Source organism: Leucoraja erinacea, chromosome 23 (assembly GCF_028641065.1).
Source record: "Leucoraja erinacea ecotype New England chromosome 23, Leri_hhj_1, whole genome shotgun sequence".
NCBI classification, from domain to species: domain Eukaryota; kingdom Metazoa; phylum Chordata; class Chondrichthyes; order Rajiformes; family Rajidae; genus Leucoraja; species Leucoraja erinaceus.
The window spans coordinates 22,295,215-22,320,660 of record NC_073399.1 but is presented as its reverse complement, the minus strand read 5'-3'; the positions used below and the strand labels follow the sequence as shown (position 1 = coordinate 22,320,660).

The following is a 25,446-nucleotide window of genomic DNA, read 5'->3' as shown; positions in this document are numbered from 1 at the left end:
CCATCATAATTAGATTCTCCTTACTGGTAATATTAAAACCTTTCATCGTTTTTACTTTAGATAAAGGTGATGTTTTGTCACTGGTTTAGAGTGATAGTTGCAAATGGCTGTACTTGTTTTGTGTTAACAGTAAATGGCTATCTTTATTTTATAGGATTCGACATGTTTGCAGCAGAATTGTTTCACACAAGATGTTCGACCACATAGTTCTTGTTATTATCTTCCTGAACTGCATCACTATTGCCATGGAGAGACCTAAGATTGATCCTAAGAGTGCAGTAGGTTTTATTTCTCCAATTCATTTATTTTGGCATGTATTGCATTTGTATTGTTATATTGAAAGCCCGAGGGCAACATGATTGTGAACATAGACACAAAATGCTGGAGTAACTCAGCGGGTCAGGCAGCATCTCTGGAGAAAAGGAATGGGTGATATTTCGGGTCTGACTGATTAATTAGCATATGGTATGAACAGAAATGAATATCTTCCTACTTGACAAATACTAAGGTGGATATATGGATATACAGACCAGGCTAGATAGATAAATAGATATTTAGATAATAACTACAGATGTAAACAGTGAAAGTTTATATAAGTTTATATGACAATAAAGGTATTCTATCTATCTATCTATAAGAAAATTAAAATAGATTAAGTGGATAGGTGGAAAGATACTGAAACATAAATAAATTACTAGAAGGATGCAACTATTTGAACAATTGTGTTCCATTTGTATGCTTTACAAGAGAATCCAAAAGGCTGACAGTTTACCTAAAGATATAAATGAACACCATCTAGCATCCTACTCGATTGTCTACTTACTTGTATGTGCCAACTAACCCTCCTTGAGATGATTGCTGATACAGCTTTTCAACCTTTTCTCCTTCTCACATAACCCTGGGCGTAGGGAGGTATCAAATATCACACACCAGCAGTCAGCAAATTAGTATCTACAGTGCTAGATTATTGATCCGGGGACACAAGTTCAACTCCCACAGTGGCACCTAAGGAATTTCATGTAAAGTAATTCAATAAATCTGGAATTAAATAAAGACAAATATCGAAAATAATGACTGCAAAACTTCCATCTTGTTGTCAAAGCACCTGAATCAGCAGCATACTTCAGATGGAGCAATCTTCCGTTCTTATCCTTGACAAAGGAAATTCAGCATGTCTCCAGCTACTCTTGCCAACTTCCCCAGACACTGTACATAAATACAATCAAGTTAAACTTGAGTACAATTGATAGAGCAAAGGGGAAGATACAGAGAGCAGAATACAGTTCTCAGCATTGTAGCACATCATTCTATAGACAAACTCCAATGTCGGCAATCAGAGGTGAATCAGGCAGTACCTTAGCTTATAGAAGCACTCTTCCAAATGGTTTGATTGTATTCATGTATAGTATTATATGACTGGATAGCATGCAAACTAAGTTTATCACTGAATCTTAATACACATGACAATAATAAACCAATGATAATAATCAAATACCAAATAATAATTCTGCCCTTTTCCAATATCTTCATATATCATTGAGTATGATCATTAGCTTGGTGATATCCTAATAATCCGAAAGCACTTTGGTCTGCCCGAAACCTCTTGATCTTCCATGAGATGCCCAAAAAGATGTCCATATTCCTTTATGGAATTTTGCCAAATGGTACATTCCAAGTGCAGGAGTACATGCTGGGGGACACACTGAAGTCAATGCAAAACCTTAAAAGGGAAGCACTATAGTTTAATGTCCTTCTGCCACGAGGTGTTGAGGGGCTAAGCCCCGCATAGAAGCCGTTTAGTTACATGAAGTTTGCATCGTCCCAGGAAGCCACATGAATGGCAATGGTGCTCTGTGCACAAGCTTTGCTAACCCTACCAATATATAACATACAACATAGAATAAACAGGAAAGGAACAGGCCCTTTGGCCCACAATGTCTGTGTTGAATGTGATACGAAGTTAAACTAACCTCCTCTACCTGCACATGATCCATATCCATCTATTCCTTGCATATCTACGTCCCTATCTCAATGTCTCTTAAATGCCTCTATCATATCTAACATTGTGAATGTATAGTCTGAACGACACTACATATATGAAGATAAACTTGCACTCTGGTTTTACTTGTATTTTTGATGTTTTCATACAGATTTATTACGTATGGTATATTTTAAACTAAAAAAAATAACATATGTTGTAAACATAGCAGCTGCCAAACCATTCCTTTATAAATGATTCTGACCCAAAAGATTTTCAGTAAATCTAAGATTTATTCTCAATGTAAACAGAAAGTTAAATCTTGATTTTAAGTAAATGGATTCAATATTGATTTCAAAAAGGGTACATTTTCAGATTCATGAAAAACTGGGGATTGGGATTAATTCAACAAATTTTCAGAGCCAATGGGATGAATCGCTGCGTGTGCAATGCTGAGAAGAGGAGGATGCAGCAGGGTTACAGAGTCACAGTAAATAAACTAGGAGAGAAAGTTAGTTTGGATGTTGACAAGTAATGACACACATAGCAACTCATTCTTTGTCTACTGCAAGTCGGAATATTCATGCACTGCATTACTTCCCAACTGGACAGTTGTCTGACATCTTCAGTAATATTTAGATAACATTTGGCTTAGAAACATAGAAAATAGGTGTAGGAGTAGGCCATTCGGCCCTTCGAGCCAGCACGGCCATTTAATATGATCATGGCTGATCATCCAAAATCAGTACCCCGTTCTTGCTTTTTCCCCACATTTTTCCGTTAGCCCCAAGAGCTAAATCTAACTCTCTCTTGAAAGCTTAAGATTGTTTTTGAAGTAATTTATGAATTATTTGTCTGCTATCAATAATATTATTAATAGTCTCAACTTGTGTCTTGTGTATGGACATGTACATGTGTTTGCCTTGTATGCACAAGCAGTGTGTTTGTGTGTGCATGTGTGTGTGTTTTTCCCATGTGAAATGAAGCACAGTTATGTTCCAACTTTAAAGAAGGTATAGACTTATGTTGTTTGCTGATCGACAAAAATAAATTTATCTCAGTGTGTTATGATTTGACACCCATTTGTATTTGTTTAATTACCATGTGACCTGCATTTGTATCATTGATAGATTAATGATAATTATCGACAATGACCAAAACCACTGAGCGGGTTACAGCCAGGACTTTACAGTTTTGATGATTTAATACTAGATATTACTGTAATTAGATTACTTGTTACAGTAATAAAAGATCACTTTGATTGAATATGTGCTATTTATAGTAATGATTTTAGAGTGTTGTTAAACACATGGTCATATTTCATTGCTGGACTATTACCGTTTTATTTAACATTAACCACTGGCTTCTGGCAGATACATAAATGAAGTGAAGCCAGAAATAATAGTAGTCCCACGAAAAGATAGGATAGAAATAGTTCTACAATTAGAAAGAATATTGATAGTAACCCAGTCAAGGCTGACACAACATGAAATCCTGCTGTTGCATTTTATATTCACTGCCAGTGCTGAAATGTAAAAAGCATCTGTGAGCAACAGAGTTCTAGAAACAGCACTATAATATTCACAAGGATGTTCCAGTGCAGAAATATAAATGGGGTGTAGCTCGTGGGCCAGTGACATAAAGTTGCAAGTACAACAGTCACAGTGGCGCAGCGGTAAAGTTTCTGTCTTACAGCGCTTGCAGCGCCGGAGATCCAGGTTCGATCCGACTCTGTACGGAGTTTGTACATTCTCCTCATGACCGCGTGGGTTTTCTCCGAGATCTTCGGTTTCCTCCCATACTCCAAAGACGTACAGGCTTGTAGTATAATTGGCTTGATGTATGTGTAAATTGTCCCTAGTGGGTGTAGGATAATGTTAACGTGCAGGGATCGCTGGCCTGTGCGGACTCGGTGGGCCGAAGGGACTATTTCTGCCCTGTATCTCTGAACAAAAAAACAAAACACTTTAATTATCTCTATTTTGAATCTGTTCCAGATGTAAATGGGTCAGTGAGAGCTCTAGCAGCCCCATCACATGTCAGTGAAGCAGGAGCTTGCAGTATAATAAATGTATGAGGCAACTTTAAATATCACCTCTAGACAATAAAGCACTCTTGACTCTTGACTAGATGGAAAATGGCTTTAAAATTGCTCCACTATCAATCTTCACTATAAATGAGGAATTGAAGTGATTAGGTTCTTTCTATGCAACATGAATGTGCTTTTAAGCAAGCTTACAATACCGGTCCGTAACACATGTTTGTATTACTAAATGGACAGTCCTTATAATTAAAATTGTGTCACACTATCAAGAAAATAGAAGACATTGTTGGAATATCATTCTACAGGTTAGCATTAAACAGGTTTCCACTTTACACAATAACATAAGCAGTGAGTCTGTAGTGGTAACATCACAGATCTTATTAAAATGTTATTAAAATCACAAGATGCTGCAAATACTCAGCAGATTAGGCAGAATCTGTGGAAATTCAAACTGTGTTAAGACTTTAAATCAGTGGCTGTGATTTATTAAAGATGTCTTGCTTTTTTGACTGTGGAATTCCACAAGACCTACATCATTTATTTTAAACTCCTATTACATTGGCAGCACAAATGCATGTATTTTATAAATGTCTGTGGTATGTTAATACCTGTGCCTTCGTGTTATCACGGTTCTTTTGTGCATTCAACCTTCTCTGATCTCCAGCCCAATTTGTAAATTAAGAACGTGAAAAAGCTGAAGTTTAACTGAACATCCCAAAGGCTTTTAAATTAGGTATGCACACTTGAGAAGTTTATACAACAGATGCAGCAGATACTGATGAGGAAAGCGGAGAAGCTACAGCTGTTGGAAGGGCTGACCCGATAGTTTTCAGTTCTTTATTTGACCCAAATCAGATTCCCGGCAGGTAAATTGGATGCAGGTTTAAAGTAATTGGTAAAAGATCTAGAAGGGAGATTAGGGGATTTTTTAAATCATCTGTGTAACTCACTATCTGAAATGTTGGTGGAAGGAATTACTACTAGAAAAGGAAAAGTGTTGGAGAAGAATGAGGAAAGACCATGGAATGGAACAAGTGGTCGCCCATTTAATAACCAGCACAATTATATGGGCGGAAAGGTTCTTCACTTCTTGCTATCCTCTATCAGCTACCCTCGGCAAGATGGTTGGATTAATAATTCTGTTTGGTTAATTTGTGGGAATGATAATTATTTCCTAACCTGTGTGTAAATCATACTTTTTTTTTTAAATGTTGAGGTTTTATGTGCTTGTTAAAATGCAGTTATTTTTCTGCAGAGTAACATTTCCTTTACGTAACCCAGTCTGTTAAAAGCCCCACCACACCCAACCTATTTAAACCAACCCAGTAACTTCACTGAAAGGGACTGTATACTTATTTCAAATCCTAGAGCACAATGATGTTGGTCTGAAAATGGATTAAAACTGGCATTTCACATTATGATCTTAGGAAACCAGGAAGTAAAGAAGCTGCCATTGCTCTTTGCTACCTCTAAACTAGAAATAGAAGGAAAGTTAACTAATTATCCTCCTGAAAATCCTTCCGAAAATCCTGATTTTAACTTGTATTTAATTTAACTTAATTCTAACAATTTCATAATGGTAGGAAATTGGTACAGAGTGACTGGGAGTTTAAGAGCATGTTATCTTGACTTCAGTCATTTGATGGACTCTATTTGTTTCTGTTTTAAAATGGTAAAGACCTTTCAAAATCTTCAGTCAATTTTCACCAAATGTATTAAAGCATTCAAACATCAAAGTCCATTTTCAGAAAGGATCCGTTGCTACTTTCAAAAATGAATCAATACCTTGCAAATAAAAGGTGATGAACTGTTTTGAAGCTGCTAATGAATCTATTAACCTCCCGCAGTGTAAGGCAAGGTGGATGAATGAAATGCAGACAGGCTTAAGTCACATGCAGGATCGTCAGGTTATTGAGGAGTTTGCTGCATTTCCAGCACTCCTTTTTGATTTTGCTTTTTCCTTTCGTCTACCCGCCTCCCCCCACCCCAAATCAGTCTGAAGAAGGGTTTCAGCCCGAAATGTTGCCTATTTCCTTCACTCCATCGATGCTGCTGCACCCGCTGAGTTTCTCCAGCATTTTTGTGTACCTTCGGTTTTCCAGCACCTGCAGTTCCTTCTTAAATTCCTTTTTGATTGACATGGAAGTAAGAAAGTGCCTAATGCAAGGTGACCGAGCTCAACGCTCATGAACTCTGAAAGTAACAGCCAAATAATTGCCTTTCTCATTCCTAGCTTTCTTACTGGACATTTGTGAACCTATCCCATTAGTACTCAGTGGAGTTAAACGGCACAGTGGTTACCACCCACCTGTGGTGGCCTGGGATTCATACTGAGATTCCACAAGATCTGTTTTGCTTCCACAGCCCAAAGATGTTTGCTACTTTAAATGGCTACTTCACATTATATCTAGAGTAGGTGGGTGGCAGGAGATTCCGGGACAGTTCATGGGTTTGTGATGGAGAATAGGTTGCAAGGAGATTTGTAGGGGAAGGGGACTGATGAGTGTACTCTGAACACTGGGTATCAGTGCAATACAATACAATACAATACAATCTAGCCCAGGTAAACATTTCAGACAATGCAACTGATCTGAGCAATCCATCAGCAGTCACTTTGAGAAATCTTTTTGGAATGACTGCTTTCTGTTGCTCACTCAGTCTGCCTCAATATGCTATCACTTTGTTGAGGCCAGAAAGAGATCAAGAAGCAGGGTAAAGAAAAGAGACTGTTCTAAGGATTCATTGAATTGCTGCCAACTTATAGTTCGACAGCAGCATTTCCTTGGAAATTCCTCCAATACTTCCCTTAGTGTTTCGAAGGGAATTCTCCGTGGTCTGCACGCAAGCTTTTGATAGATGGCCAAGCAACTGAAGCCTGAGATGGCTGCACACAGCACGCTGCATTAGGAAGCCAAGTCATAATTGATTGCAGCTGAAGTCTTTCTCGTGCAAACAAAGTTTTGGTCAAGCTCTTAATCAGCTTCTCCGATTAAAGGATGAATATTCCAGTTGAACAGGATAGTTTTTCTTCCTCGCACCTCACCCTGTCCCAGTTTCTTCAATCTTTTTCAGAAGGCAATTTGTGCCTAGTTATACTTCACAGCCGCAAATGCTAAACAGCCAGTGAATCATAGAAACATAGAAAATAGCAGGAGTAGGCCATTCGGCCCTTCGAGCCAGCACCACCATTCAATATGATTATCGCTCATCATCCAAAATCAGTACCCCGTTCCTGCTTTCTCCCCATATCCCTTGATTCCATTAGCCCTAAGAGCTATATCTAACTCTCTCTTGAATACATCAAGAGAATACATATTTTGGAAATACAGATGCCGTTATAATAGCCAAATTCCATGGGCAATTTGTGCACAGCAAGATTCCACAAGTCGTAATGTGATAATAACCAAATAGCCAACTGTTTAAGGGGTTAACATTGGCCAAGGCTCTGCAAAGGGACACCCCCAAGATCTTTTATTAAATGTTAATAAAACATTTCCAACTTTTACATCTAACTAAGAGAGCAGAAAGAAGCTCAGTTTGGAAGCATTTCCAACAGTGCTTCATCTGAGTGCCAGCCTAGATTCACTGCTCAAGTCTCGAGAGCGGGTCGAACCTATTTGGGTAAGAACGTACCCGCTGTATTATGGCCAACCCTTGAGAGGATTTTCTATATGGTAGACAGTATATAAATGCTTGTATCCCTGTGACTTCCTAAATTTCCTGTCAAAACTGAGCATGTGCATGAGAATATTGATAATGGATGCCCCAAGATGGGCAAATGCATGCCCAGACTGACAACGTATCATCCACACATTAACCTGTTCACTGCCAAGTTTTTGGTTTCACTATTGGTCATGACCCAAGTGTACTCGGGTGTGGCCCTGGGTTATTTAAGAATGTAAATGTGCCGCAGCCTATGCAGCAGATCATAGGACAATCAATAAGGTGATGTCCGGCCAGAACAGATGTAATTGATGAATTTATTCATCCATCCCAGGAAATTGTAGTTGTGGCCAGAGTGCCACAAAAGAGAGTTTCCACATGCTCTCCAACACAGTTGATTCTCTGTTAGAGTTGGTCCCTTGCCCTCCAACTTCATGCTGACCACTGAAGCAGTTCTCTTTTAATGATCCAATCATTTTCCCTCCTTTCTACAATTGATCCATGACCCCCTAAACCCTGACCTGGGGATTCCCAGCACAGCACAGCTCTTGGGGAAATGTTAATGAGACTCAAAGCCCAAATTTGGGTGCACTTCTGGCCTTACTTGACTGAACACATGTTAAAATTGATTATTTTCTCAGTGTTTGATGTTTAATAATAAAATCAATGAGTTATACAACAATGGCCACTGTGCCAATGTCAGCGTTTTTGTTCATCTGCACTAATCCCCCATTTGCCTGCAGTAAGACTGTCCTTCCATGCCATGCCTATTTAAGAATATGCCTTAAAATATCTCTTAAGAATCTGTCCTAAAATATCTCTTAAACAGGGTAATTGGATCCACCATTTATATTGCAACTGAAAAGCTTGCCATTTCAGATTCCCTTTAAATCTCCTACCTCCAACCTTAAACTTGTGCCCTCTTGTTTTTGATAACCCTACCATGAGAAAAATATTTTTATTATCTAGCCCAACAATGCCTCTCATAATCTTATATACTTCTATCAGGTCACCCCTCAGCCTTCACTTCAAGGAAAACAAACCCATTCTATCTAATCCCTCCTATAAGTAAAAGTCCTTAATTCCAGGCAACATCCTTGTGAATCTTCTCTGCACTCTCTCTAGAGCAATCACATCATTTCAGAACAGTACACAGTACTGCAAGTGCAACCTAACCATTGTGTTGTAAGGTTGCGGCCTAATTAGCATTTTGTGAAGAAAGATCATCAACGCAATTGAGGAGGAAATGGAAATGTTTAGGAAGGTGGCAAGAAATTCAGGTATGGGCAAGTAATTTATGCTGTAACTAGCATGCTTTGAAAGAGTAGTCGAGGTAGGCAAAATCGAAGCAAATTTGCTGGGGCTAGAGCAGAATCAAAGGCCAAATTTCACTTTCATCACCAACCACAGTGAGTTCCATCAAGACCACGAGGAAACATCAGAATGGATCCCACAATTTCATCTCTTAAAGGGAAAATGGAAAACTTTAGCTAAAATTGGCTCATTGCAAGAGGCAGAGGGTAATATTGACAGATCATTTTAGTAACTAGAAGGCTGTTCATATTTTGTGTGCTATAGGGCTCGATTTTTGCAATCAATATTAGTGATTTAGAATTCAATATATGGTATATGATTAAACATGTTTTTTCATGATATAAAAACTAGCCGTGTGATTGGGAGTGGGGAGGCGGGCTTTTGACTTGAGGAGTTGGACATGGTTGGGTCAGTTGGGCAGAAAAGTGACAAATGGAATTCAATATTGGAAAGTATGAGGACATGCATTTTGTGGAATGGAACAAGGAAGTGTACAATAAATGGAAGGATACGTGGAGGAACAGAGAGCTTTGGACTGTGTGGTCACATTTCCTTAAAGGTAGCAGGACAAGCCAATATGGACTGGGAAACATCAGCCTCGCCTGTACGTGGATGGCAGAATCTATGGAATTGATGGGAATGGGGAGTAAGTTATAGTAGATAAATGAGTGTGGAAATGTGATTGTTCTGAAGCCCATACCAAAAAGAACCATCAGTTACATTTTCAATGATATTCGTTATCAGTTTTACTTGCAACCTAAAGGGTATCAACATTTGTGCTAATAAAAATGTGGCTGTTAAACACGAAAGAGGAATGAATTATGTCAGGAAATGTAAAGAGGGCAAAAATAACTGAACTAAGTGCTATTGAGAAAGAGCAAGACTTTGAAACCCATGGGTGTCTATAAGACGTAAACCTTTCATATAATAGAACACAGAAGCAAATGATGTTCTTCCAGGGAGGCCAGATCGACAATCATACCAGTTGAAATTAATTAACAGGTGGTAAATTGTATGAACTCCAGCTGGTGTTTATTGACAGGGGTATAGCAGTTCCTAAAATATTCAAACTGAAACAAGTTTTAGAGAAATAGTGGCTATTATTAAAATGAAAAGATCCTTCTAGCATTCTAGGTGTTTCATCTTCAAGAAGGAAAATTATTTGCTGCAAAAGTAATAAGTAAATCCAGGAATATTCCTGACTCTGTGGATATATCAATACAGCAACCAGAATGCAATTAACATCGAAATTTGAGTTTGCAAAACCCATATTGATTTTCTAGAACACAGAGTACTTGCTGGTTTGATTTACTATTGATATATTTCCAGTGCTCTGGAGGGTAATGCGGCGTTACATGGTTATATTCGTCTTGAGTGTATTATCATACTTTGTTCTCAAACTCTAATGTATGATGTAAGTATTGATCTGTTTAATTTCTCCTGACACCCACCACCTGGTTGTCAAAATCAAAATCTCCCACTTTGTTCTTATCCATTGTCGAATTCCAGAGAATCTCCAATTTAGTGTCAGTGACTGCATCTTGCAATCATTTGCTAAGGAAATAAATGGACATGATTGCTATCATTTGATTCTCAATTTGTAATTTAGACATTTCATTAAGCCATCGCTTGAATAAAATCCCTTAAAATGAAACATCTCAAGGCAATGCTCATGCTGTTCAATTGGGTTTTTGTGCTGATTAAAGAGGAAGGAATTATAATTTACAGTTTCATTTACAGTTCCTTTTACAGTTTAATTCACAAATTAGGCTGTTCCAGTGCTCTTTAGAATCAATAATGTACTTTTAAAGTCCTATTCTTCTTTTGATTAGGTGCATAAGACCAAGCTCTCGCAAACAACATTGAAATAATAGCCACCTGATCTTTTTCAAGAATTAAAGTATAATGTACTAGAAAGTAGGTTAGACAACATCTGCAAGGAGAGAAACAGAAGTTAATTTTTCACTTTTATGACCTGTCGTCAGAGTCGGAGAGATGCTATCTCACTTGCTAAATATTTCCAGCAATTTCAGTGGGTTTTCTTTTTCAAATTTCTGGAGGTAATTTGCTTTAATGTATCTGCTTTAAGTAGCAATGTTACAAAATTTTGAGATTTAAAAAATCAATGCAATTTATCCCATCAGATAAAGCATAAAAAGAAGTTTGATTTGACACCTAATTCACTTTCATATCTTCAGTATTAAAAAGGTTATGGCCATTTTCATACTCGGAAATTAGCATCTTGTTCCCTATAGCTTTTCCATTGACTTAACACAAAAGCTGTGAGTCAAAAGCCCATAACTTTCTTAAAAATTAAGAGAACTGAAAGAAATTTTCAGTTATTATAGATTGAAGCATTCTGAATTACTAGATCTAAACATCTATCTATTTCTTAAGAAAAGATTAACATTTTTAAATAGCCTAAGGGTCCAAATAACATTCACACAAGAATTCACAATGTAACATGATTTTTAAATCTTATTGTCATTAATTTATAGGCCAAATGGAAGGAATTTAATGTTTAATTCCTGTAAATTAATGGCCATTTAAATCATCTTGCGAGTGGGTTTTTGTGGAACGTGATCGATTGGAATGTTGCGGTTTGCGGTGAATTTGAACCCCATATCGGTAGGAAAAACACTGCCGGTTCGTATGGGGCCATAATCACATTTTCACCAATGAAATTTGGATTAAAGTCATCCAAAAAGCAAGTTTATATGTTAAAAAAATGACTTACCTTATGTTTTGTCCCCTACGTGAGATCCGTCCCGTCGTCCGCGTTGACGGCGTTAGAAGTAAAAATTTTATTTTACTCCAGCAATGAAATTGTCCCTGCAATTTTTTTTTTACACTTCCGAGAAAGCAAGTCGGAGCGATTTTTCAGCATCAGGTAGTAGCCCGAGAAAATATATCTCGGACAGGCAGGAGAAAACGGCATTTTAATCCCGCCCACACCCCCACCCCCCTCAAATGCGCCAAAGTCGCGCACAAGGCCAGTGGCAGAACTGCAGCGCCGCTGAAGGTAGGTATTGCAACATACCTACTTTAAGAGACCTATTTAGGTGAGGAGCATTCTATGCTCTTCTTTAAAATTGTCCTGTGAAATCTTTTGCATCCATCAGTTCTTTATCCTGTAGAAGGCAAGAATGACTAACTGGTAAAAGGGATGGAGTTGCTGGCTAGACATTAAGTTTAACTATTACAGATTATAACCATTGTCCCAATTTGTCTGATAGAAACTGCGGGTAACAATTCTGCTAATGCCATTCACAACTCCCCTGAGAACATTTTATTTTTCCGTATTTGTGTCATTACGACTCTTGCCTTGCTGTGTCATCTCTTTTGTCATTCCGTTTTTTAAATCCTTTCACCCGATCGCAAATCCTCCCTTTTCTTCTTTCCTTCGCTGCCCCTTTTCTTGCTTTAGTATCTAAATAAAAGATATTAGGTCACAGACTGAAAATATTAACTCTATTTTACTCTCTCTCCACACATGCTACGTACCCGTTAGCATTTTGAATATGTTTGAGATATAATGCAGACTTTAAGCTTCAACTGCACTATGTCATTGTACTAACACTGAGTCTTTTCTTTCCTTAAAGGAGCGAATCTTCTTGACACTCTCGAACTATATCTTCACAGTGATCTTCCTGAGTGAGATGGCAGTAAAGGTAACCACAACCACTAGGCTCTTTTAAATGTTAAATCAACCCTTGATAATAATCTGGATTTGACAGAGTGAGCCCCATAATAAACAAATAATTCTGCGAGTTGGATACACACCATGCAATTAGTTAACTTTATGTCCACTTAATCAAGTTTTAATCAACGGTTAATCAACGGTTGGGATGAACCGTTGGTGATTTCAATCATAGAAATATTTCCTGATCTAAGTTCTGTCGTCATTTTATTTAGTAAGAATAACCTGTTTCCCAAAGAGTTCTGGTGAGCAATCAGGAGAATACATGAACATTTTCTGCAGTTTGCACATACTGAGCAGGGATGGAGTTCCACTGGGAATGGATTACTTTCCCACATTTTCCAAATACAGCATCAGTTTTAGGCAATCATCCACCCCACCGCACCCCATTTATTACCCATCCCTAATAGTTGTGGAAAAGTAGTTGTGAGTCTTCACCTTGAACAACTGGAAGCAATTTACACTACTGTGTTTTTTGCTCAACCACATCAGAAGAACATTAAGCCAGCCACACTGTTAGAGATCACATGTAGTTTGGCAGCTTTCCTTCCCTAAAACATGTTTGTGAACCAGCTGAATTTTTACAACAATTCAACAGCATCATGAACTTTCATTGATTCAAACGTTTTGGTTTTACATTCATTTTTGAACTGAGTTTATTTCCTCAAACTGCTGGTGGGATTAGAATTATTGATCTATGATTTTTATATGCCCTTGTTACCCCTTTTGCAACACCTTACAACAATACTGGAAGAGATGGGCTGTGAGTGCTGAAACATCAGGATCAAGCAATCTAACTCCAGTTCCATGTATTTAAATGTTACCAACACAGATTGCAGAGATATCAATGTAAATGTAACAGCCCGATCACAACATTGACAACATTGGTTGGGAATCCACTTGGTAGTGGGATTCCCAAGGTCAGCTCTAAGACAGGAGATACCAACTGGCCATAGTAAGTTCTTTTTAACATTCCTTGAGGACCAGTCGGGCCTCACAAGAGGCCTCGCAAGGCCCATTCTGAGACACCCCCAGCACCGTTCATTATCCCAGATCGCACTGATTGCCGCAGTCCCAAGCAACTGCTTCCTGCTTCTGGTCTGCCAGTCAGGCCATGGGGTGGCAATGCTCATAATTATTCAAACATGGCCCAGCAATCAAGGCAGGCATTGCATCTGCATCCTCAGTTTCCTTATTTAGTAAAATATCCACTGGTTATTCAAAAGGACACAACATGCTGGAGTAATTCAATGAGTCAGGCAGCATTTCTGGAAAACATGGACAGGTTACGTTTCGCGTCAGGACCCTTCTTCAGACTAGCACTGTAGTTCCAGACTCAGTTCCTTGTTTCTGCAGCCACGTTACTGTTCATTAGCAGTAAACCGTTCCTTCTATGTCTCTTTTGCAGCTGGTTGCAATGGGCCTTATTTTTGGGAAGAAGACTTATCTCAAGAGCTCTTGGAACATTCTGGATGGGCTACTGGTGATGATATCAGTCATCGATATTCTAGTCTCCATGGTCTCAGATAGTGGAACGAAAATTCTTGGAATGCTGCGGGTCCTTCGACTGTTGCGCACCCTGCGGCCTCTCCGGTAATCTAACACTGGGTTCTGACAGGGTCTGAATTTAGCTGCACTTTTAACTCACAAACAGAAAGGGCTTCTTGATAGAAGCTGCTGCTGTGCATGTCCTCCATTTTACCTGGTGGTAGGACTTGCAAGCCAGAAGTTTACATCAGGCATTTCAGACATGTAAGTGCTTGTCTCAGTTCTGCATAATAAGGGTCTCACTTCCTAGTCCATTGGTTTAAGTGTACAAGCTCATTCCAAAGATTTAAGCAGAAACTCTTCTGTTTCCACAGACCAGCACTGAACAATATTTTGTACTGGATTTTCCCGCTTCAGTTTTTGTTTGTAGGCAGGCAATATTTTGGTAGCATTCACTTGAGGTTGGCTTGATTGAAGTGCCCAGCTACAATGACCAGGTTTTGGGGTGTTTTGTCTCAATGCTATTGGTAGCAGAGTACAGTTCTTTCCGAGCTTGACATCAGCACGGGGAGTGATGTAGACTGCTGTCAGGAGAGCTGAGATGAATTCCTGTGGTAGATAGTAAAGATGGCACTTCACAGTTAGATATTCCAGGTCTGGGGAACATGAGCTCGCCAGAATCGCCACTTCTGGGCTCCATGAGGTATTGATTAGAAAACAGACCCCTCCATCTCTAACCTTGCCCGAAGACGCCGTGCAGTCCATCCGGTGAAGGGAGAAGCCCTCGGATTGGATGGCACAGGTCAGGTATATTAGGGGTGAGTCAAGTCTCTGTGGAACAGCAGTCTCTCAATTCTCTGTCTTTACGTTCATCCAGCTTGTTCTCTATAGACTGTAGATTAGCCAGTACTATGCTGGGTAGGAAAGTCTTGAAGCCACGTTTATATGGGTATCTTGGTCACCATGGACAAGTTGGGCCTAATGGCCTGTTTCTCTACTATATGACTATGACTTTATAGAAACATAGAAACATAGAAATTAGGTGCAGGAGTAGGCCATTCGGCCCTTTGAGCCTGCACCGCCATTCAATATGATCATGGCTGATCATCCAACTCAGTATCCCGTACCTGCCTTCTCTCCATACCCCCTGATCCCCTTAGCCACAAGGGCCACATCTAACTCCCTCTTAAATATAGCCAATGAACTGGCCTCAACTACCCTCTGTGGCAGAGAGTTCCAGAGATTCACCACTCTCTGTGTGAAAAAAGTTCTTCTCATCTCGGTTTTAAAGGATTTCCCCCTTTCTGCAAAAATAAATTCCTAAGCACTTAAATTTGATATGACATTTTTAATTAATATTCTTGGAGGAATTAGTATTTGGCATGGTTCACTTGAAAGCAATTTAGCAGACTGTTCATCTTAAATCTATGATATTGCATTTTATTATTGGGAACTATCCTTAAGAAATGGCTCCTTGCACTAAAGCTTCCAACAGTAACAGCCCATCACATCAGTAACTTTATGATGGATGTCATTTCTCATCTATTACATTTCAGCAGTGATAACACATCTCATCGTTATACGGATCACAAATTACCCATTTTTCATTCATGTCAACCTCACACCAACAAAAATATCTTCTAATGGTGGTAATCTGATAACCAACATATTCTATTTCTGCTAATCCTTCAACCAATAATCATTCCGTGGTAGTAGTCTCCAACTAGTAATTTTTCTAAAGTAATAGTCCCTCACCAATAATCTGATAGACAAATTACCAACCGATAATCTTCTGGTTATGATATATTCCCCAACCAACAATCTTTAAATATTTAGATTCTCCCCACTACCAACAACTTTTCTAATACTGATGATTAACTAATAACTTTGCATTGGCCATAGTCTTATGATATTTATTCATATATTTTATGATTTTCAAGAAAATATGGTCCCAATTGAATGATAGTTATACACAATCCATCTCCTTATTATTTGGTCAAATCACAGTTTGTTTAAAGTTAACAAACATTTGGACACAATTTGAAAAAAACATATGCTAACAACAATTGTCAGGCAGAGAGAGCACAGGGTATTAATTTAATCACAAAATTCTGCTGATGTTTACAAGCCCTTGGAGCTTCAAAGGTAACAGCTGGGGCATTGAATTACAGCTTTGTAGTCAGAAACCAGTACATTACTGTTTCCAGTGCTTAAGGCTGTGTTTCCTTCTTTGCAGATATAGTCCTAGTAATTCCGCACATGAGCCTCCCCACTTCTTCCACCCCAGATCCCAATCCAACTCCCTTTCACTGGGACTGAAATTCCTCTTCACTAGGAACTGAATGATCTCCCATCCACCCCAGTACCGGAAGAAAGAAAGATCTCTCCTGATAGATCATTGATTTTTTTTTTTAATTTGTTGAACAGCTTGCGAATGATAGAACAATAATGTCATAAAAGATTTTCCCACTGTGTCACTTAGAATGTGAAAACACCATTTAAAATCCCATAACACATGGAATTGTTATACAGTATATTCCCAAATATTAATAGGCCTGTTCTACTGTAATAACTTGAAATAGGTTCCTTTTGTTATTCCAGTGAACTAGCTAGAAATTAGAAAGAACTGCAGATGCCGGTTTAAATGGGATATCTTGGAATTTAGAAAATCTTGTTGCATCAGAGCTCTGATGCTTTTGTGTCTCTTTTTATGCCAAAAGGGGATTTTAACGCAGGGAAAAGGGGAGAGATAAAAACAAACCTTTTTTATGTCAAATGCAGTAATAACATAAATTTCTGTAAATATTGCTGTTTTGACTTAACAAAATACTTCAAAGTGTTTTACAGGAGCATAGTTGCCAATTTATACTGAGGCAAATGGTCATTAGCTTGGGAAAAGAGGTAGGTTTAGAATTTATTTTTAATGCTGAAAGCGTGGTTGTATGTCAAAGAGATTTAGGATATCCCAGAAAATTATAATGCTTGACAGCATCAGTGTTCAGATGATTTAAAAATAAGAGTGGGCGTTACTGCTTGACTGTGAGCCAATTTAGGTCCGAAACCATTGGGATAAGGACACACATTACAGAGCTTGGATAACACCAAGAAGGGGAGTGGTCAAAAGAGACAAACATGTTGCAATGATAATCAAGAAATAATAAAACTGTGCATGAAGATGGAGGATGGAGTTTCAAATAAGTGAGTCACCTTGCCTTGCATAACTTTTAACATTTTGAATGTCAATCGGATCTGTATTTAAACAAAGGGAGAGACAGTGAAGGACTTTTGGGCATTCAGATGGGAATCACCACAAATTATCCAACCTCTGATCGTGGCATTAGAGCCTCAGTATTTACCTTTCGGGACTGATCAACTTTCTAGTCAGTGGTGTAACTTAAAATGTCATCCTATTTAATTTAGCAATTGCCTTCTTTTCAATGTTGCATGGATTTATTTAACAGTTGAAGTATAGTACTTGATATGGCATCCTTGTTTTTAAATACCGTTGTGGCCTTCCCCCTCCCTATCCAAGTAACTGACTCCAGACATGCAAACTCCCACAATAACTGTGAATGGTGGATTACCATTGATGATTCTGTCTCCATTGCACAGCTCATTGCTCCATGTCTCAGCTGAGGCATTTACCTCAGGACCTCGGTATCTTCATGTCTCTCTCCTCTTTTAAACTACTTAAATCTATGTGGCTCAGTGTCAGGTTTTTTTTATGTAGGTTTCTGTGGGGTGACTTGATGTGATGTACTATACTTGAATTGTTAAATAAATACATGCAGCATTGAAAATAAGGCAATTGCTAAATTAAATAGGATGAAATTAAAGAGCTTGAACTGAAGATAATCACCAGTATCAGAAGTAGAATGTCACCTATTCGGATTGGAAGTAGCCGAGATTTCTGAGGATGGATTTTGTGTTTGAATAGGGGGGTAGTCAGGTGCAGTGGTGAATTGTAACTGGTATACACATCAGTTCAGTTTAGTTTATTATCAAGTGTACGGTGGTACAGTGAAAAGCTTTTGTTGCGTGCTAACCAGTCAGCAGAAAGACAATACATTATTACAATCGAGCCATTTGTACAGATACATGATAAGGGAATAACATTTAATGCAAGGTAAAGCCAGTAAAGTCCGATCAAAGATAGTCCGAGGGTCACCAATGAGGTAGATAGTAGTTCAGGACTGCTCTCTACAAAGCATACTTTACAAAGAAGACAGAGAAGTCCAGCAACTCAAGCATGATAACCTGAGGCAGGAAACATTTAAGGACATTAAAAATAGTGAATGCTGGAAACACTCAGCAGGACAGGCAGTAAGTATCAATGGAGCAAGAAACAGTGAAAAAGGGGTAATTATTTTTCCGTTCAAGAAGGAACTGCAGATGCTGGAAAATCGAAGGTAGACAAAAGTGCTGGAGAAACTCAGCAGGTGTGGCAGCATCTATAGAGCTAAGGACACTAATGTTTTAGGGAGATTAACCTATGATAAAAATTACAGTTGGAAAAATATATTCTTTTGTGGCTGGCCGTGGACTGTACTCCCCTCCAGCTCTTTACATCCCTCCCCCCCCCCCCCCCACCCCCTACTTTCAGTTTAAAGAAGGGTCCCAAACCAAAATGTCACTCATCCTTTTTCTCCCAAGATACTTCAGCACCTTGTGGCTTTCTTTGGTATAAACCAGCATCTACAGTTCCTCATTTCAACATTCTGTATTTCATTAACTTGGTCACTTTCTTTAATGAAGTAGGGTGAATTGTTGATGAGGGTAATGCAGTTTGTTATGTATGTGAATTTTCGAAAGGCATTTAACAAAGGAAGAGCATGGTAAACTGTGAACAGAAATCAGGCCCATGAAGATGCCAGCTTAGATGCCAAACTAGAAAAGGAGCTCAAGATAGTGATGTTTTTTAGACTGGGAGGAAATCTATACCATATCAGTTTAATTTATTATCTCGCGTACCGAGGCACAGTGAAAAGCTTTTGTTGCGTGCCTGATATGGTGACTGATATCAGGAACACTCAGTTCAGTCATGTTGATCATTCCTAATATATGTTGTCATGCTCCACACAGGGTAATCAGCCGAGCACCAGGTCTTAAACTCGTTGTTGAAACACTCATGTCCTCCCTGAAGCCCATTGGGAATATTGTGGTCATCTGCTGTGCATTTTTCATCATCTTTGGCATCCTAGGTGTCCAGGTACGTTTCTACATGACATCGGTCACATGTTAGGGTGGGAGCTCTCTATTGGGATCTGTGCTGAAGTAAAAGCTCAGTCATCTAGGGAAGGGGGTTTCAACTTACTGGGGTGGGGCTCACAATACACAAAAGTGAGGACTCAGTGGGGGTGCTGTCTCCCATGATGGAGGCTTAGTGGATCCAAGGGCTGAGACTCAAAACCTCCTGAATAGAAGTTAATGTCTTACTGTTGGAAAGGTGGCTCCCGCTTGTCATAGAGACAGACAGCACGAAAACAGGTAATTCGGCCCAACTTACTCATGCCAACGAAGATGCCCCATCTCCATTAACCCCATCTGCCCATTTTTGGTCAATATCCTTCGAAAGATGTCGGTGGGTATGGCTGCCCAAACTTTCTGTGTCTGGGAAAAGGAGCTCAGCCCAGGTTTGGATAGTTCTTTGTCCTCAGGTGGGCAATCCTTGGACTGGGCTCTCCATGTTTGGGACTGGACCCTTTGTGTCTAATGATGCAGTTCCTGTATACTGGGCAGGGCATAGTACCAGGGTGGTGCTTTGTATGTCCTGGAAGATGGTAGGATCAGAACAATATATAATCGACAATATTGGTCACTTAATATGTGTGCGTAAATATATACAGTTAAATGTACATGCGAGTGTGTTTCATCTCTTACCTGTTGATCTATATTTTTGCAATTATCCCTCAGCTTATACAGGAGACCCAAATTCAAGACAATTTAACGGTGGCTGACTATTTCAGTGTGTCGTTATTGGTACAGAAGGGAGCTCACAGTTTCACAATCTGCACCTCTATCTCAGCCACCGTGTACACCCTTACAGCTGTAAACAATTGTATACCTCAACAGCTGCGAATAATTATACATCTCAATAGTAGAGTAGACTCTCACACCTCAACATAGGTGTGCAGTCTGACATCTCAGCGGCAATGGACACACATACACCTCAACAGCCGTTGCAACTCTTACAATTCCAACAGCTATGTGGACTCTTGCAACTCAGCAGACATATACACCATTACAGCTCCAGACCAGTGCACATTCTTACACCTGAACTGATGCCTGTACATTTAATTTCATACTGATGCAGAGTTGAGAAATGGTGGAACTAAGAACGAGGCAAAGGCTGCGAAAATAGAAAGCAGAGCTTGAAAGGCATGAGAGCAGGACAAGGAAGTTCTTGTATCTCCGACTGATTGCATTGCCAAAGACCTGAATTGGAACCCACAGTAAACCAGTTGCCTATTTTACTCTTGGTCACAATCAAATGGTGAAGAAGTAACAAAGAAGGTTGACGAGGAGAAGACCATAGTTGTTGACCACATGCATTTCAGTAAGGCTCCGCATGGTAGGCTGCTGTGGAAGGTTAGATCCCTTGGGGTCCTGGGAGAGCTAGATAACTGCATAGAGAATTCACCATGGAAGGAAGCAGAGAATGGTGTTGTAAAGTAGTTTTTTGGACTGGTGGACTGTGACTAGTGATATGCCTCAGGGATCAGTGCTGTTTGTGGCAAATGTTAACAATTTGGATGAGAATATACAAGGCATAACCATATAATAACCATATAACAATTGCAGCACGGAAACAGGCCATCTCGACCCTTCTAGTCCATGCCGAACACATAATCTCCCCTAGTCCCATATATCTGCGCTCAGACCATAACCTTCCATTCCCTTCCCGTCCATATAACTATCCAATTTATTTTTAAATGATAAAAACGAACCTGCCTCCACCACCTTCACTGGAAGCTCATTCCACACAGCCACCACTCTCTGAGTAAAGAAGTTCCCCCTCATGTTACCCCTAAACTTCAGTCCCTTAATTCTCAAGTCATGTCCCCTTGTTTGAATCTTCCCTACTCTCAGTGGGAAAAGCTTTTCTACGTCAACTCTGTCTATCCCTCTCATCATTTAAAAAAACCTCTATCAAGTCCCCCCTTAACCTTCTGCGCTCCAAAGAATAGAGCCCTAACTTGTTCAACCTTTCTCTGTAACTTAGTTGCTGAACAAGGCATGATTGTAAAGTTTGCAAATGACACTAAAATAGGTGGTAGTGAAGATGATTATCAGAAATTGGAGTAGGATCATGATCAGTTGGGCAAGTGGTGCTGAGGAATAGCTAATGGAGGTTAATGCAGATAAGTGCAAGGTGTTGCATTTTGGGAAATCAAACCAGGCCAGGACTTTTACAGTGAATAGTAAGGCCCTGGGGAGTGTAAAAGAGCAGAGTGATCTAGGAGCACAGGTACATAGTGGCATCACAAATATAGACAATGGTAAAGAAGGGTTTTAGTACTTAGGCTTTCCTCAGTTAGGGCATTAAATATATGTTGGAATATTATGTTACAGTTGTACAAATTGTTGGTAAGGCCACATTTGGTGTATTGTATTCAGTTTTGGTTACCTCACTTTAGTAAGAATGTAATTAACCTGGAAAGAGTGGAAAGAAGATTTACGAGAATGTTGCCAGGACTAAAGGGCCTACGACAAACTGCGATCCTTGGTGGCAGCCTTGGACATGGAGTGCAGGAATTCCTTAAGAGTGCAGGTGGCTAATGGGGTGATCTTATAGTGGTGTATAAAATCATAAAGAGAATAGATAGAATGTATACAGATTCCTTGTAAATCAATAACCAGAAAACATAGATTTACAGTGAGAGCGGTAAGAACCTGAAGGGCAACATTTTCACATAGAGGCAGGTGAGTATATGGAATGTGCTGCCAGAGGAGGTAATTGAGGCAGCCACTGTAACATTTCTAAAGACACATGGATAGGAAAGTATTAGAGGGATATGTGCCCAACCTGGGCAAATGGCACTAGTATGGATGGGGCATCTTGGTCGGCATGGATGAGTTAGACCGAAGGACTGATTTTCTATGACTAAATAAAACATATTAATTCAGACCGTTTATAATATCAATAGCATATTTCAAACTAATATTGTGTAATTGATCTATATCAGTAATGAGAAGTCAGTTCATAATGTTTCAAATGACATACATTTTTCCCCTTATTCTATCCTTTTTGACATAGTGGAAGCAACAGACGCAATATTAAATGGTTAAAATCATTCAATAAGATCATGTCTGGCCTTCTACAAGATCATTGTTCTGTCTGAACCCAATAGCCAAAGTTTTGCTCACATCTGACTGAAGAAATTTCTCCTCGATCCTGTTCAAAAAAGCTTACCTTTGGCCCCTCTGGCTGAAAAAGTATGGTTGCAGTAATTAATCTCTTAGCATTCATCCTATTATACTTAAATGAATTTTCAATTTTCAAAACTTAGTTATTTTCAAAACTTTAATTGATACGGGCCTACTGAATATCCTTTTCAAAGAACTACTTTTCATCTTTGATATCTAATTATTGGCCCAGATCTTCTCCTGAAGGGTTTAAGCCTTCATGCATTCAGCTTTCATGCGTCTGGTGTTTTTTTCCCTTTGCAATTAACTTCCTCATGCCAATAGGCCCTTGTTAGTCCATTATTCTTATTCTTTAATTGTTTTTTCTGCTATCAAGATAAACATAAAATATTTGTTTCAAAATCACTTATTCTCATAATTTCCCATTATAATTTCTCCTGCCATTGCCATTGAGAAACACTGCCTAACTTTTGATTCTTTTTTTTTACAAATTTATGGCAGCTTTCATTATCTTTTATATATGAGCTGCTGAATACCTTATATTCCTAGAAGTCCAAGCGTACACGTTAAATTTTGACTTTTTTCAATTCATCTCCATTGTAAAATGTTATCTCTGATTGTTGATTGCTGCTCTTAGCATGTTACCAAGTCAGATTGGGGAAATATCCTTGAGTCTCACTGGCTGATACTGACCATCCAATTAATCAGTAGACTTGATGGGCTGAAAGGGCCTTTTCTGTGCTGTACGAATCTATGTCTCAATGATCCAATTATATTTTGATCTGGAATGCAGTGCCCAACACAATGAATGGCATAGATTTAGCAGCAATTTTCAACATCAAATTATATAAATACTAAAAGAAAGAATATTGTAGCACTATGCCGAAAAAGGTTAACTAGACAATGATTCATACAATAAAACAGGCTGGAAGATTTCTTTCTGTACTGTCCCATCCTATAATTGTGCCTCATGATAATTTTCATAAAGATAGCACCCTTGACACATCACAATTCTAAGGCATGGACATCTATTTTTATTTCAGCTCTTCAAAGGGAAGTTTTACTTCTGTTTTGGGGAAGACATAAGAAATGTTACCAACAAATCTGACTGTATTCAAGGCAACTACATGTGGATCCGACACAAGTACAACTTTGACAACTTGGGGCAGGTATGCCAGGATTTGGAAAGCATGTTATAATAAGCCGGGACTATGAACTCATGTTGGATCTTTAGAGCTGTTCATGGTGCAGCCTTTACCTTTCTGTCAGAACTGTCAACAAAGATTAGCCATTTCTACACACAAAAGTCAACTCGTTTTAACATATCTCCAGACGATGATTGACTTTAACATAAACATTGACAAGAAAAACTGCATACCTCACTGATAGTTTTCAAGGTTTATATAATCAGAAAAGTCAAGGGCTGAGCTTCTGTCACCTGTCAATACTTGACCTCCATAGACATAAAAAAAACTATTGGAACAAATAAAAGGTATTAAAGGTATTACATTGGAAAGATAATTAAAATTAAATCATACATAAATTATAAAAAGCTTTAAAGTTGTTGTTTTTTAAATGGAACAAATTAATGGCAGGTAAGAACTCTTGATTAGTACAGGTGCCAGAGGTTATGGGGAGAAGGCAGGAGAATGGGATTAGGAGGGAGAGATAGATCAGCCATGATTGAATGGCAGAGTAGATGTAATGGGGAGAATGGCCTAGTTCTACTCCTATTCCTTATGGCATTATGAACTCAAGAAAATGGGAGCAGAATTCGGACACCAGGTTCCCCAAGCCTGTCCTGCCATTCAACATGATCATGGCTGATCAATAACGGCTTCCAATTATCATCTGTGACAATGCCTCATAACCCTCAGTTCCTAAATAGTTCATATACCTATCTCCACTGTGTAAATATTTAATGATCTTGCTTCCACCACCATTGGTGGTAAAGAATCCTAGAGATTCACTATAGGGTCTCTATATCAGGGAGATATCCAAGATGCGATTCTGTATGATACTGGGAATTCCCAGCAAGTCTGGGCCTTGCCACTTGACTTAAGGAGCAAACAGATTGGGTCATCCAAATTCCTCGGCAATACCCAAAATTTTGCTTTTGTCATTACATTTCATGAACTAAGAAATTAGAGGAACAGCTCTGTGCTCCTGTCTCTTCCCTTGCTCCTTTCCCCATTACTTTAATGTATTCTACTCAACTAATATTAAATTCTGGATGCTAGCTTTGTAATCTGCCCATATTCTGAATCATTTGTCATTGGTTTGTTAATTTTTATATTTGGCATACACTAAATCGGAGAAGAAGAAATTATTGGAATTGATCAGTGGAAATTCATTGCTCCTGCAGTAGTGAGTACTCTGTTTAAGTGACAAGAGTCTTCGCTGTATGGGACCGGAAGCAGCTGGAGTGAGTGTTGCTTGTGTCACGTTGCAAGAAAATTATTTTTTTCATTGCCAAAACAAATGTTCATGATCATCCCTACATAATATATGGTTCATCACATGTTACTGGATCTAATATTACATTTTCTCCCACTAACAGGCCCTGATGTCCTTGTTTGTTCTTGCATCGAAGGATGGGTGGGTTGACATTATGTATGACGGTTTGGATGCAGTAGGGGTGGATCAACAGGTAATGTTAAGTTAATTATTACAATTTCAATTTGCGACATTGCAAATCTTAAGTGCAAAAGAAGTCTAAATTATGATGTTATTCTGTCTGTACTTCACAATCGCCATAAGGTCACATATCCAATGCCAATCTCCTAACTATTTATGAACACTTGGACTATTTTGCGCGTACACATTTATTATCAGTAGCCTTGACCGCCATCATTCCAAAACAGCAGAAAGAAAGACTTACAATGATGTAAC

The 25,446-nt window shown here is 38.9% G+C and overlaps 1 protein-coding gene across 1 annotated transcript in view; it reads left to right on the top strand.

Annotated features, from left to right (window-relative positions):
• cacna1g (calcium channel, voltage-dependent, T type, alpha 1G subunit) overlaps positions 1-25,446 on the top strand; it is a 239,374-nt gene that overhangs the window by 132,197 nt on the left and 81,731 nt on the right. The window contains exons 17-22 of the mRNA XM_055654095.1: positions 155-278; positions 12,602-12,670; positions 14,108-14,292; positions 19,270-19,396; positions 23,598-23,723; positions 25,115-25,204. Coding sequence (XP_055510070.1) covers positions 155-278; positions 12,602-12,670; positions 14,108-14,292; positions 19,270-19,396; positions 23,598-23,723; positions 25,115-25,204 — 721 coding nt within the window. The remainder of the gene's footprint in view (positions 1-154; positions 279-12,601; positions 12,671-14,107; positions 14,293-19,269; positions 19,397-23,597; positions 23,724-25,114; positions 25,205-25,446) is intronic.